At 37.8% G+C, this 14132-nt stretch overlaps 1 protein-coding gene across 7 annotated transcripts; it reads right to left on the bottom strand.

The window, feature by feature from the left end:
• Window positions 1-5713: 5713 nt before the first annotated feature.
• LOC104588486 (glycolate oxidase 1-like) lies at window positions 5714-13516 on the bottom strand. 7 transcript variants are annotated; one of them, XM_019196154.2, is made up of 12 exons: window positions 13195-13516; window positions 12178-12314; window positions 11704-11828; window positions 10993-11039; window positions 10416-10493; window positions 10159-10283; window positions 9940-10006; window positions 9798-9860; window positions 9570-9639; window positions 9386-9486; window positions 6198-6302; window positions 5714-6105 (listed from the first exon to the last, which is right to left on the bottom strand). In XM_019196154.2, exons 2-12 carry the CDS (start codon window positions 12312-12314, stop codon window positions 5905-5907), a joined length of 1119 nt encoding a protein of 372 aa, XP_019051699.1. In that variant the 5' UTR covers window positions 13195-13516; the 3' UTR covers window positions 5714-5904. The 7 variants fall into 7 exon arrangements, with proteins under 7 accessions (XP_019051699.1, XP_010244730.1, XP_010244729.1 ...); XM_010246428.3 differs by having other exon boundaries at window positions 12178-12339; window positions 13298-13516; XM_010246427.3 differs by having other exon boundaries at window positions 13298-13515.
• Window positions 13517-14132: the final 616 nt, after the last annotated feature.

Here is a 14132-nt window from a genome sequence, read left to right as displayed (position 1 = left end):
ACAGATTAGGACTTGAAGTTAATCTCCTAGAAGGAGTTGGAGAGAACCATCTCCCTCAACTATATAAAGAGGAGGGTGGACCAGCTCTAGGAATCACTTAATCATCCAAGAAATCATCAAGCAACTCAAGCTACCAAGAAGAGCAGTTCGGCCTACTGAGAAGCAGAGCATGGAGGGATCGAAATTCATGAGCAGCTAAGCTTTTCTTTTTTGGCTCAAGGGGGGAGGTTCGATTGTGTCATCGTGAGGTTCTATATTTAACTCAAGTTCTTACTTTTTAATTCAAGTATTCGTTGGTTCTTGTGCATATTCTCAATGGATGTTAATGTTAACTAGTCTGACAAATTAATTAATGTTGATTTTCCTACTGCTATCCATGGTTCGGTGATCCGTAATTGTCACGAATAGTGGTACAAGTAGCAATTAGGTTAATATCTTTCTGGGTCAATTGTTCGTGACAACCTTTGACCAATGTATTGACATATTTTAACCTAAGGAAATCAATGGAACAAGATTCGATAATTGCAGCTATCTCAATTATTGTTATGTTGGTTTAACTATTTTCACAAAGCTTAATGCTATCACTAATTGATATGGAACGCTATCGTACCCAGTCGATTAGTGATAAGTGTTGATCGAATGCTGGGTTTGGTCAACTGATTTAGGAAAACACAAGGTTTATTATGGTTATCCTAATAAATCTAAGGTTAAATGCTTGAATTGCAAGACCACCGAAATCTACCTATGATCGATGGCCAATTGACTAACCCGAACCCTTGAATCAGAATTCGGTAAGACTGATTACATCTTGTTAGTTGAATTTGCTATTGTTTTCTTGTTCTTTTAAGTTTTAGTTATTTAATTTTCCCACTCAATTATATTATTCATTCGGCTGAGAGATTATTGTTTAGCTCCATGTGGGATTCGACCTAGTACCACTATCACTACAAAAATTTTATTATGGGACTAGCATTAATTTTGAGGGCTTCGACAACCCGTCAAAAAGCTTTAGAGGAAGGCTTTTAGAAGTGTTTCCCACAGACGGCGCCAAATGATGCGGCACGATCCAAGCACTCCTAGCTGGCTGCTGACTGGCTCCTTGCTGGCAACGGACGACACCTGAGAAGACGAAGGTGAAGGATTCCCGGGGGATTTGCCCGGCGAGAATACTCCGAAGCTTAAGTTAGAACGCTGGGAAGGAAGAAAAGAGTATAAAAGGCTAAGAGTGTAGGTCGCGCTAGATCACTGTGTCTCAAGATTAGCTCGTGAGCAAGTAGGAATTCAAGTTCAGATAAAAAACTCGAGAGAGTCCTCTCCCCTTCGATTAAAGGGCTTTTATAGGGGCGTTCTTGTCAAATCGGGCGTAACCACCACTGGGCTCCTGCGCAGCCGTTACTTGCCAAGGCTGCGCAGGTGATCGTTACAATGTACTACCCGCTTGGATGAGTGACACATCTTGAAGGGACAGGCACACCACCATCTGTCGAGAGACGTGGATGCAGACTGTCAAATGGGCAGGGACTGTGCCGTTAGTCAAGAGACGTAGTGCAGTCTGACGAGTACGGTCTTGTCAGATTGAAGCTTCCTGAGAGCATCGCGTTGCTTAGTCGCGAGCTACCCTGTCGCGCAATGAGCTACTTTGTAGCAAGCTATTAGGGGTACTTCAAGGTGACCCTCATCAAGGTTGGCTTTTGGGGCAGTTCTTCTTCCCAAGTGCTGGAGCGAGCTGGTTTCCCTAGCTCGCGAGCTGAAATAGTCCTGGAGTATTCCCTTTCCAGTAGCTGGGGGACCTGGAGTTTGCGTTGTAGTGGGCTCCCCCTATAGCGAGCTACTCTATAGGCTCGTTACTTAGTTGTGATCAGACCATGATGCTGAGTTGTTGCTCATGCTGAGTTGTTGCTCGTGCTGAATCAGATACACGTGTCATCATTTCAGTAGGTCGGATCAAATCATCCTCCATCAAAATCATTTAATGATTTAGGCTGAGAACTCTTGCTAGATTATTGGATATTCAATAATTGACAATGTTGGGCCTGGTTCATTTTTATTTTAAATCCTTTGACTGACATATTTCTGAACGGGCTTGGGTAGATCTATATTGCTGCCACTAAGTTGGGGGTGACCTGGGCTAAGGTCGATCCAACCCTCGCCGGTCCAAATATTAACGGAATAATGGGTATGGACTATAAATGACAGAATTTTATGTAAATGACAGAATACTACGGATTGCATAACTTTATATCTCCATTTTCATTGTCATAGTGGAATTTTTCTCTTTTGCCCGTGGACATAGGCCATAAGTTAAATCGCATAAATCTATGTATATTTTTCTTGTGTCTCTGTCTTTTTCTTCCTTTTTTTTTCTCCATTCTCTGCCAATCGTTTTCGGTCTTGGATTTGTTTTACTATAACACTGTAGACAATAATATAATCAAAGGAGCTGTCTGAGTAATTAAAGATCCCAACTCCTGTTTTGATCATTTATGATTTCAGACTTTTGAGGGATAGAGAAGACCCACCTGAGGACCACCTGAATGCATTAATTGAGGATATCCATATATCACCCCAAATATTCACTTCATCAATAAGACAATAATATCTATATTTCTCTATGGTATATGCATTTCTTCATAGAGACCTTCAAAATATATGTTTATTATGTCCCTATAACAAAAAAGAAAAAAAAAAAACTACTATAGCGGCATTTATTTCACTGTTATAAATCAGTTTATATTTTATACATCACTTTATATTTATAGCAATTAGACTTGTTTACGGGACAGGCTTTGAGTCCAATTTTACACTGTTTTGGATTCAGGCTTCAGACTAAGCCCATTCAAATTTTGGCAAAAGCCAAACCTAAGCCTGGCCAATGAACAGGTTTAATAGCGGCTTATTTTCAGCGCATTATTTTACACCTCTGGAAACTGTCACTATAGGTTATAGCGGCATATAATGAAATGCCTCTCTAAATAATTCAATAACAGCATTTAATTAGTCAATAGCGGCATATAGATACACCACTATAAATTAAAAAAAATAGTATATATATGTCGATTGCGGAAAATACAAATGTTGCTATAAATATAGTACTTAGGTGGCGCCACATAAACGTTGCTATTGAATTCCATCATAGTCATGACTAATTGAACATATAGTGGCATTTATAAACGCTGCAATAGCTTTACTTAATTGAACCTATTCCGGCGGTGATGAGCGTCGCTATAGATAACAAAAACCTGTTCAAATATCATATTCAGTATTACAGTCATTAAAACCTGTGATTTTTCATATCCCCTATATGTACATTTTATTTCCCTAAAATCAAATTTGTAAATAATTTTTTTAATAAAATTCAAAAATCGATATGCTTTTCAAATAGGGTTCATACATTTATACATTAAAAGCATATTCACACAAAAAAAAGTATATTACAAAAGTTGAATGAATTGTTCTAATATATATGAAACTACAAAAAACATATCAATATTAATCAAGAAGTCTTCATCCATCAATTAACTATTTCTCCTAATATCAACCTACAAAGAAAATGCAAAGAAAAAATTTAGAATAAGTACTTAGTCCAAAGCTATGAACAAATTGACCTACTAAATCATTCAGTACTGAAATGTAGGAATTTTCTAAAGAGCAAAGAATATAAAGCCTTTCAATTAATCTTTCATGAACCCAGACTGGGTTTATGAGGCTGCGTTTCTATGTTACTAGCATTTTAACCATTTGTATAGTGGACGTTAGAAATTGAAGGCAGTATGGTTATTTGGTATGTTGAGTAACTTCATCTTATCCCCGTTTGGCAGTAGTACTTATATGAGCCATGACTAATCTGTTAAAGCTAGCCGAGACATAATTTCTTCACTTAATTTGTTCTCTAATTTTTCTCGTGCATGGCTATTGTGCTTTTTCTTTTTATGTGAAAGATGGAACTGCATTCTTTCTGACAGAAATTGATATTTGATGATTTCTGAATGAGCAATATCATGTGGATATGATATAAACTAGTCCAATAGCATCTGTTAGGAAAGAAAAACATGTTGGCCAAGGCACACTTGACAGTGGTGCTCTCTGCTTGGGCGAGACTGACTGAGTTTGAAGAGACTACATCTCCGCCCCACAGCACATCCCCACCATGTATTGGGAACATCTCCCGATGATAGTACCAGTTTCGATGATGTCATCATCGGGAGATGTTCTCAATACATGGCAGGGATGTGCTGCGGCTCCTTGTGGGGTGAAGATGTGAACTCGAGTTTGAATCCTCCAAACAAATGAAATTTTGATGTTTGGGACCCATAAATGAAGCTGACGAGGCAAATCACGATTGGCCTAGTATTAGGCTTAGAACTGTAGAACCATTTGTAGGAGAGGCACATGCCAAAATTCCAATCTGATTGTCCCACCCTTGCATATACAATGCTTTACAGAGGGAAGTGTAAAGCAGAAACTGTATCAACTGGCGGTTAATGGACCCCATCCTAACCCTCATCCCCCAGCAAAGCAGAGCCAGAAAGAACGAATGAGAATCAGCCATCAATTCATCTCAACCAAGGTTTGTATCAGCTATTTTATTTTCAGTCCCATCCATCAAAAGTCTTTTCAGAACTTCAACCATAGTCATTCTTTGCCTCCACTGCCTTTAGAACCCTTTAACAGTGGTTGAGCAAGGCCTACATAATCAGTTCTTGTGGAAAAGGTAGTAATCTCTTAATAAACCGCTTCTCTTTTATACACCTTTGAGCTGGTGCAGACTGCAGAATAAACCTTCGTTTTAATCAACTAATGGGTTAGTTAAATTGGTCTATTGGACAGGTTTGATCTCACAAAGGCAGGGCTGGAAGTTCCTTCCATTGTACTGGGACCCTGTGAACAGCTATGACATGTGCTGAAAACCATTTTTCTGGTTTGGTATCTCTTGGTGAAAGAAATGAATAATAACCTGCTCAACTCATCCGAGTCAACCCAGTATGGACTGACTGAATGAGTGGAAGATGATATCTGGATCAATTGGATATATATAGTTCCCACTGACCCAGGATTGATAAACATCTTCACCCTCCCAACCCCCTATGTATCCCCTAGTTTGCCTAGCAAAAAAGTGAATGAGTTAAAAGAGAAAATCAATTGTTTGGATAATCAGGAGGAATCCCTGGGCCCTAATAGTGGATTGATGGCAAGCCCTCGTGATGTTTTCTTGGTATAGTGATGGTTAAGTGAGGTGGAGATGTAATGGAAGCAATGGGTGTTCCAACAAAAAACATGTTGATCCATGTAAAAAAGACGTAAACTTACAGTTGTACGTAATTCAAACTGGAAGTAGTGCAAAGTTCAGGCACTTGAAGCAACTTGGAGAAAAAAGAGCTGCAGATTTTTATGCCATCAGGGATCTGAGATGTACATCTAATGTCTTTGACAGATTTGAGTTTGTGGTGGTGGGGAAGATACATATATGGGTCATTTAGAGGTAGAGGTGTAAATCGGGCCCGGCCCGAATTTGGACCGACACGGCACGATGGCATGCGAGCTATGCCAGGCCCAGCACTATGGTACGGGCCATGCTGGGCCTAGGGTTCCAGGTCTACGGGCCGGCACGGCATGGCCCATTGTCAAAAGTTCCTTTGGGAAGTGCAGTTGCAAATTGGGTGTCAACAAACAAGTATCAACCCAGCCTCGATTGAAATTTTGGAGAACAAGATCCTGGTTCAAACAAAGTCTACAATAGCCGCCTATGGAAGTACCATATTCATCATTACAAAAGCTTAAGAACTCAAATAATTATTACTGCACTCATCAGATGTCAAATAAAACCTTCAAATGACAACAGGTTCTCAAACAGAAAAACCTTAATCTTATTGTAGGATTTATTGGCTTGTTGGTGAACAAGAATATTTATAACCTGGCCGAAGGGAGAGGAGGAAGACGTCGACAATGGTCCCATTCAGTCACAATGTGGTCACGAGTAATCTCCTTGAGTGAGCGGCAACCACATAGTGCCATAGTAAGCTCAAACTCATCATGAAGTATTTGGAGCACCTTCCTCACACCAGCTTCACCATCAGCAGCCAAAGAGAATACCACAGGCCTTCCAATCTGAGATTGAAACCAGAGTCAGATAAGAAAAATTGATGAACAGAAGAATTTATGAGGCTATGTCACCATGATTTTGTGGATTATCTACTTACAAATACGCCAGAGGCTCCAAGGGCTAATGCTTTGAAAACATCTGTCCCACGCCGGACACCACCATCCAAGAAAACAGGAACTTGGCCTTGTGCAGCTTTAACAACCTAAATTTAGTTCAACAGAACTTGTTGTATATCAGTATACCATGTCAAAAAAGGAGATTACTCAATGTTGTTCCCAGCTACAAGGGGTCATAGGTAGGGAGGGGTGTCAATGGACCGGTTTTGGGTTGGACACCGTCCGAATTGGAAGTGATATGGACGGACTGGACGGTCCTAAAAATGATATGGACGCGGACCGGTCCGAACATGAATAGTCCATTCATAGAATGGACCGAAAGTGGACAAAGCCACTAGTTCAAATGGTCCGTTCAATGTTCATTTTCGTTTGAACTTTGAAGCATCAAGTGTGAAAGCTTTCGAAGGCTAGGGTTCAGCGCCTCTGCGCCTCCATCGCTCCATCCTCAGTATCCCCGGCAGATGGTGGTATTTCGTTTGATCACCTGATTTTGTTATTTCACCATGCCTGATGCCATGTGCTCTCTCTCTCTCTCTCTCTCTCTCTCTCGCTCTCACTCTCTCCCCTACATTTGAGCCATTGTCACTTGTAGGAAGTATACTTTGTTCCGGTGGAGGAGAAGGCCCCATCCTTGCCAAGAAAGGATTATCCGAAGCCATTAATCTTCCACAACGGACGGGCAGTGGCAATGCCTACACCATTAAACGTGTTGGCAGTGCTACTGTGGGTACCTATGGGAGTATTTCTAGCCAAATGCATGATTCAGTTAAAAAAGTGATAGATTTATTCAGATTTTTTCTTTTATTTTCTTTTATTTTCTTTTTCTGTTTTAGAAAGCCAAATGCATGATTCATTGTATAGACACTCATGATATGAAAAATGGGAGTTTCCAAAGGGAAATGTTTTTTATTTATTTTTTCTTTCTGTTTGTTCAGTTCAGTATGTACTGACAGTTTACGTTGAGAGGGGTTCACTGATACATTGTGATATTTTGAACATTTGCCCAACTGTACTCATAGTTATCTGACCCTGTACATATATTTTAACTATTGTTTGGGATTACCAGGTTTTGATCATTTGGGTTAGGCTTTCTATTTCTTTTAGGACAATAAATTAGGTTGGAAATGTAATTGAAAAACCCACTTCACTGGTTGGACCATGAACAATAAATTTTTTTTTTAACATACCTAACAAAAAAATATCATCACTGATTAGATTTTAAGTTATTTTTGCCTAAAATAGATTTTCCTATTTATATTCTGGCCTTTGATGCCTATACTTTCAGATGTTAAATTTGTTTCTTCAATTTGAGCTTTTTACTCTTTCATTTTAAGTGAAGTCTATGCATATGATGTCTTACACTTGATCACTAAGGTAAGTTCATGTGTTGACAAGTACATAGAATAGAAAAAAGCTCTGAAGGGTTGCTCTCATTAGAGAGCCTGTGGAAGTAGATATCAGCCATGTGATGGTATATGAGGGATTGGCTGCAGTGGACTATTGCTCTATGTCATATTCTACAAGCCAGAGTTATAAAAGATATGAAAAGATATTAATGGGAGTTAGGAGACCATACAAACGCAGGTAAAAATCACTAAAGCACCCTGCACAAATATTCCTGCATGATCCAAATATGCTCCCTAACATGGAGGAACATTTTACTTGTTTTTTCTGTTTTTCCCTTTGACCAATTGCAAAGCACATTTTTGTTTTTGTTGTATCTCTAGACCTATTATTTGGGGTGTTTAAATAAAAGTTAACCCCACCTTACTTTGATATTTCAGATAGAATTGACTGAATCTTCATCACCTGCTTCACTGTCATTGTTACTGCTCCCACTCCCATTCCCACTTCCACTCTCACTGCTCCCACTTGAACTTGAAGTCTGCTCATCTCTTTCTTTAGCATTCACCTGAGCCCTCAAGGCCTCTGCGGCATTAGGGCCCTTTTCTGCCTCATCATCACTGACATTGAGGGTTGGAATCTCTAAAGGTAATTCCCTAGACAAATTGTTCTGATAGACATAGAGATATCTGAGGATTGGAATCTTCCAAATGCTTATTGGAATCTCTCCAGTCAATCTGTTTGTAAACAACGCAAGTTCCTCTAATTTACTCAAAGATCCCAACTCACTTGGAATTTTGCCTTCGAATTGGTTTCTCTGGTGGAATTACCCCTAACAAAGAGTTCTCATTGAGGTAAAGTAGCTCCAATTTAGTTAGTAATCCAAAGGAAGAGGGGATCTGACCTGTTAATTTATTACCCAGAGCTGCCAAGAATCTTAAGCCACTGCAATTGCCCAAGCCTGATGATATTTCTCCATCAAATTGATTGTAAGTCAAGACCAACTCCTGCAAATTCCTGCAACTACCTGAAACCCCCAACTTTATCTTGCCCTCAAGTCTGTTGGAACTGGCATCCAAGTAAGCAAGGAACTGAAGATTGTTTAGGCTCTTAGGCAGAACTCCAACTAACTGGTTCTCAGTAAGATAGAGTTCTTCCAATTTAGTACAATTCCCAATAGATTCTGGTATCATCCCTGATAATTGATTACTATAGAGCCACAGAGATGAAAAGGTTTACTGAGACGTTAATGGTAGTGACCCACAACTGAACCGGCAAATGATGCAGTAAACTGCTTGTGTGAAATGAAATCATATCCTTTTATGTTGACTTTTAATGGCTTTCAGATGACGTTAATGGCTTTCAAATCAGTTCAGATGACGCAGTAAACTTCTTGTGTGAAATGAAATCATATCCTTTTATGTTGATTTTTAAGTATGAAAAACATTTTTTGAGGAAAACATTTAATTTGGACTGGATTGGGTCCAATCCGGTCCATTTGCATTTCAATTGGACTGGACTGAATCCGGTTTGTATGGGGTTTGGACCGGATTTGGTCCAGTCCATTTGTAAATGGACCAATGTTGAACTGGACCGGATTGGACCAAATCCAGTCCAATTGACAGCCCTAGTCATAGGAGGCATTGACTGGATACAGACCTAAACTTTGGCATTATTTTATTTATTTATTTATTAGCACAAAGAAACCACTCTCAGACTTCACCCACATTCACATACTTTTGTCAGCCCAAGATTTTACCATTAAACCAAGCAATAATCCATCATATGATGTCAAATAGATATAAGATATAATTAAGGTGCTAACCTCTTCTAGAGCCATGATAGTAGCAGGGACGTAGTCAAGTTGACGGGCTCCATGATTTGAGACAATGATTCCTGCTGCTCCAGCTTCTATGGCTAATCGGGCTGCATAATCAACATATTGGAGCTGGAGAGTCCATATAAAAAATTAGGAATATGAGAAGAGTTTCAGTTCTAATATTACTTACCATCCTCAGCAGTGAGTACACCCTTCAGTAGGATAGGCAATTTTGTGATTGTTTGGAGCCACTTCACATCCTGTCCAAATTCATTGCAAATGTTTCAGAAGAGTAGACTTTTTCTTTTATAATTCAAGCAACAATAAGAGATATATATCCATCTTGTCTTTATTGATCTATGACAACTATGATATGACTTGAAGAATAACCCCAATTGTTGAAGTTTCACTAACATACCTTCCAGCTTAGAGATCGATCAATTTGTCCAGCAACATATGACGCAAGTCCAGAATCATTTGTCTATGGTTGGGCCCAGAAATCAAACCATGAATGATTTAAGTTAAGGAACATAATCAACAATAAGAGTGTTTTCACTAACCTTGTCTATCTTTCCAAGGTCCAACCCCTCAAAATTCTTCAATGTCAAGAATGGTGGTAAACTGAATCTGTATAACATTCCATTAAAAGTAATTCAGATTCGTATAAAACAGCAAAGTGCACGGTTCAAGCACTCGTAAGTGCGAATTTACCATGTAAAGTCAAAAAATGGATCAACCTAATTAAGTAATTTCTATGGATAAACAAATTTCAGAATGACCTGTTCTTGATGTCAGCCTCCCTGCGCCCTAGTCTTGGAGTATCAACAGTGAGGGCAATTGCCTTGAAGTCCGCCCTTTCTGCTCTTCTAACAAGCTGAGCAACTAAATTCCTGTCTTTATGTACCTGAACAATTTGCAAGACAACCATTTATCTGATAGAGAAGATGGAGAATTAAAATGCAAAAAGCACTTCATAGAACCAGATCCAAAAAAAAAATAATAATAAAGAAAATAAAGAAGGGTCAGTGAAATCTACATAGAGCTGGAAAAAGCGAATGCCAGGTCCTGTTGAAGCAACCTCTTCAACACTGGAAGTAGCCCATGATGATAATGTCTGGAACAACCAATCATGCATAAATAGAGTGAGGAATGTATATTAGTCGTGTAAGATCTATGAAGATTATAAATTCAGTGGAAAAAAATCTGCTAAATGTAAATTTGGAATGGTGTGCATAAAAATGTGATCCTAATATTTCAGTACTAAATCAAAGATGTATTGGTACTTGGAAGTTTACAGTATTACATATAATCAAACAAATATATACTTATCAGCAACACTTGGTTTGTTAGCAAGCTTTTTTCCTATTCAGTTAGGAAATCATCACTGGCTAGAAACAAATTGGGCCCCTTTTTAATGAGCATATGAACAATCATATCAAATATGTAAAGTTTCCAAGACAATGGGTTCCCTTTACATGGCTCAGAAACTATAGTCCTTTAACTTAAACCATTCACATTCAAACTAATATTGACTTGAAATTCAAGGGTTGATGCTTATGTGTTAGTTTAAATAACAATTTTTTTCATAAAACATAAAAGATGAGAAATCAAACCATAATGGTGCCAGCAGCTGATGCTGCTCTTGCTGTTGCATACTCTCCTGCGGAAGAATTAAATGTTGGGATCAGACATGTTTATCTTCTTTTTAGGAAAAAAAAGAAGGATTGAAAATTATACTAATTACAGGAAGAGATTGGGCTTCCTTTTTAACTTCACTAGATTAAGTCTTAGAAATATTACAGTCCTCAAAACCCCTGAAAAAGAAATTTGCCTGAACTATGTAGACTCAGTGCTCAAGAATGCAATCAAAGAACCAAATATATTAACTAAGATAAATTCAATCAAATGCCAGTCCAAATTTTAGACAATTAGGATGCTTGAAATTTTTAAGTCTTGTACAAGTCTTAACCTTAACTCAAAACATGTCCCAAAGATCAATTGGTACTGAGGAAACTTCCCACTAATTTGATTAGACCCAACAAGGAACTCAACTTTCAAGTTGTCAACTAAGTTTGGTGTGAACTTACCCTCATTACTGCATCCTAGATGTTGTTTAGATTTTTCACCAAGATATAGCTTAAAACTACAGTTACAAAACTCAACCAAATATACAAAATTTGTCTGTAATGATCAAATATGACTCAATTAATCCCAAATAGTATCATTCAAGTACATGGACAAGTTTCAAATTTTGTTATTACTACATGTTTCTGAATTTTACTCTAGCATGACAAGAGGACATGCATATGGAAACAAGAGATTACCATCAGGATGAGCCATTTTTTGCATGGCAGTGGGAGCAATCATGATGGGCATTGACATCTTGAATCCCAAGACAGTAGTGGTCAAATCTATCTTACTGACATCAATAAGAATACGAGGTCGAAACCTATTTGTACAAAGTTACAAACAAATAGGGATATTAGTAGAATCACCACAATGAACTCTGCAACTTTTTGTATCAAAAAGCAAACTCTTATCACAAGTTTGCTTAAAGAGAAATAACATTGGAAGAATAAAAAAGACTTGGCCAAAGCATAGTAAAAATGTAGGCATATAATCAAAAGAAGGAATTTAAAACCGTTTCTGGCTTTTCCACAGCAAGCACTTTGAAATAAAAGGACTTGCCAATAATACCAGGATCATCCAAATATGGAAAAAGGGTGAATCAGAGAGTGACTGAAATCTTTAGGATATGTTGATGACCATAAAGGAATGAACCAATAAAGTAAGCTTACAGAATCCTTGAGAATGCATTTCTGTTTTCCTGAAGAGTCCATTGGTCCTCTGCACCTGATGCATAATAGTCATATATCATCTTTGGCAGTTTCTGCTTTGCAATGGCCTCATACTCCATAACATTGGTTATCTCCATCTTTACAAATGAAAATTGCACTTCTCTATTAAACCACCCATAATCAATATAAGACAAATCCAATAAATCAGATTCTATTCATATTCATCAGAAGCAAGAACAAAGACAGTGATATCATAGTTTGCACAAACCTACAAAAATTGACTCCAACTCAGTTCTGGATTACCATCTTGATCAGATAGTTCTCCAGTCAAAAGAACAGAAATAAGATATTAAATAGAAGACCAAATTCAGCTAAATCCTACGAGATAAAAAAGGCTTTAATGCAAAACCATGTATTAATATTGATCCCCTGGAAGGGATTCTGGATCTCAAATAACTTAAATGGACAGGTTGCAGAAAAAGCAAAGGAGATTCTAAGATTGATTCACAGCAAAAAGGAAAATTCCAGAGAATGCTCCATTAAGATTCAAACACCACTCAAATTCACTATCACAGCGAAAGAGTAAGCCTGAAATTCAGTGGAAATTTTAGTAAGTAGCAAATATCACCACTAGACAGCTTATAATCAAATTCCCAGAGCAGAGAAACAGAACCCCGATAATCAAATTCTATTTAAAACCAAGTCTGAAAAAAGTTATAAGCTAATAAACCCCACTTCATAAATATTCAACTGGAGAGTCTTTAGTCCGATCCATGTAAAACACCCAATAACAGAAGAACACAACTCGGATGGAAATCAAACCAATGTCACGTCGCTACTCCATACAAGAAAATATGAAGTCAAGCACTCAAAATTGATCAAGTATAGAGACAGGAGACCCACATGCAGAAAATGCATGCAGACAATCTAAAATCAGAATTTTCTGATCACTGAAGGCCTACACACAAACAACCTAAAATGAGAACAGTCTAAACAGTAGAGAGGAGCAGAACAGACCTTGGCTTCTTTCACCAAGCAGGAAAAGCGCACGAAAGAAACCAATAGAAGCAGGTAGAATAAATATTTATGAGTTTACGTTGGTTCAGATAAAGAAATTCACCTTTCGTTACGAAATTCTCAACTCAATGATACAGCAAGTCTGCAACCATTAGCATCTGTGTCTTCAAACGGAAAGAATATAAACACCAACAAAATATTTCTTTTAGGATTTTGTACAAGAATCACTTATTCAACCCAAAATCCAATAAAAAAATGTTGCCTAGTACCAAACACCGCCCGAATCTTCACTGTTGCTTCTCAAATTTAAAAGTTTTAAACTTTTGCTACTGAATCTGACCTTCACGTGAACTCAAGCTCGTGACAATACACATGACCCGATTTAATTAAATTCCCAAGGGGAATTTCCACCAATTACGGGATCCACCGGAGACTTAATTAATCGGTGAATGTGGATTTTATTTCCACCCATTCCAAGAACGGGTTGCCAATGCATGGAAATTCTGTGCTGGGAATTTTGGTCGCAAAATTTATTAATAAAATAACTATCAATTTCGGAATTGGCCATCAGAGTTTACAAACTTAACTATTTTTTAATGCTTACACTTGTTCCCTTGTGCTGTTGTATGGTTTCTGTTTGTTAGATAGGCTGCATTTGGTAAGAATACAAATGTTGAATTTGAGAAATTTGCATTTCAGCAAATATTTGACATAAATGTCTTTCTATTAAAAATGAAAGTCTTTTGCTAACCAAAAAATTCAAATTTGTTTTTGTTTAACTGAAGCAAATCTGCAATACAATTCAGTTTTGCAGGTATTTGATAAGTATACATTTTTGTAAAAAGTACATTTATTTTTTCTTATATTTTTCTATTCAAGATGAAATCAAAATTTTGCACCCAAACTTGATCAATGTAAAAAATTGTAAATTCCAGTCT

The sequence above is a fragment of the Nelumbo nucifera genome, chromosome 3 (genome assembly GCF_055504915.1).
Source record: "Nelumbo nucifera cultivar China Antique chromosome 3, China Antique-T2T, whole genome shotgun sequence".
Lineage (NCBI taxonomy): Eukaryota > Viridiplantae > Streptophyta > Magnoliopsida > Proteales > Nelumbonaceae > Nelumbo > Nelumbo nucifera.
Note: the sequence above shows the minus strand (reverse complement) of the source record. Positions and strands in the feature narration are given on the sequence as shown.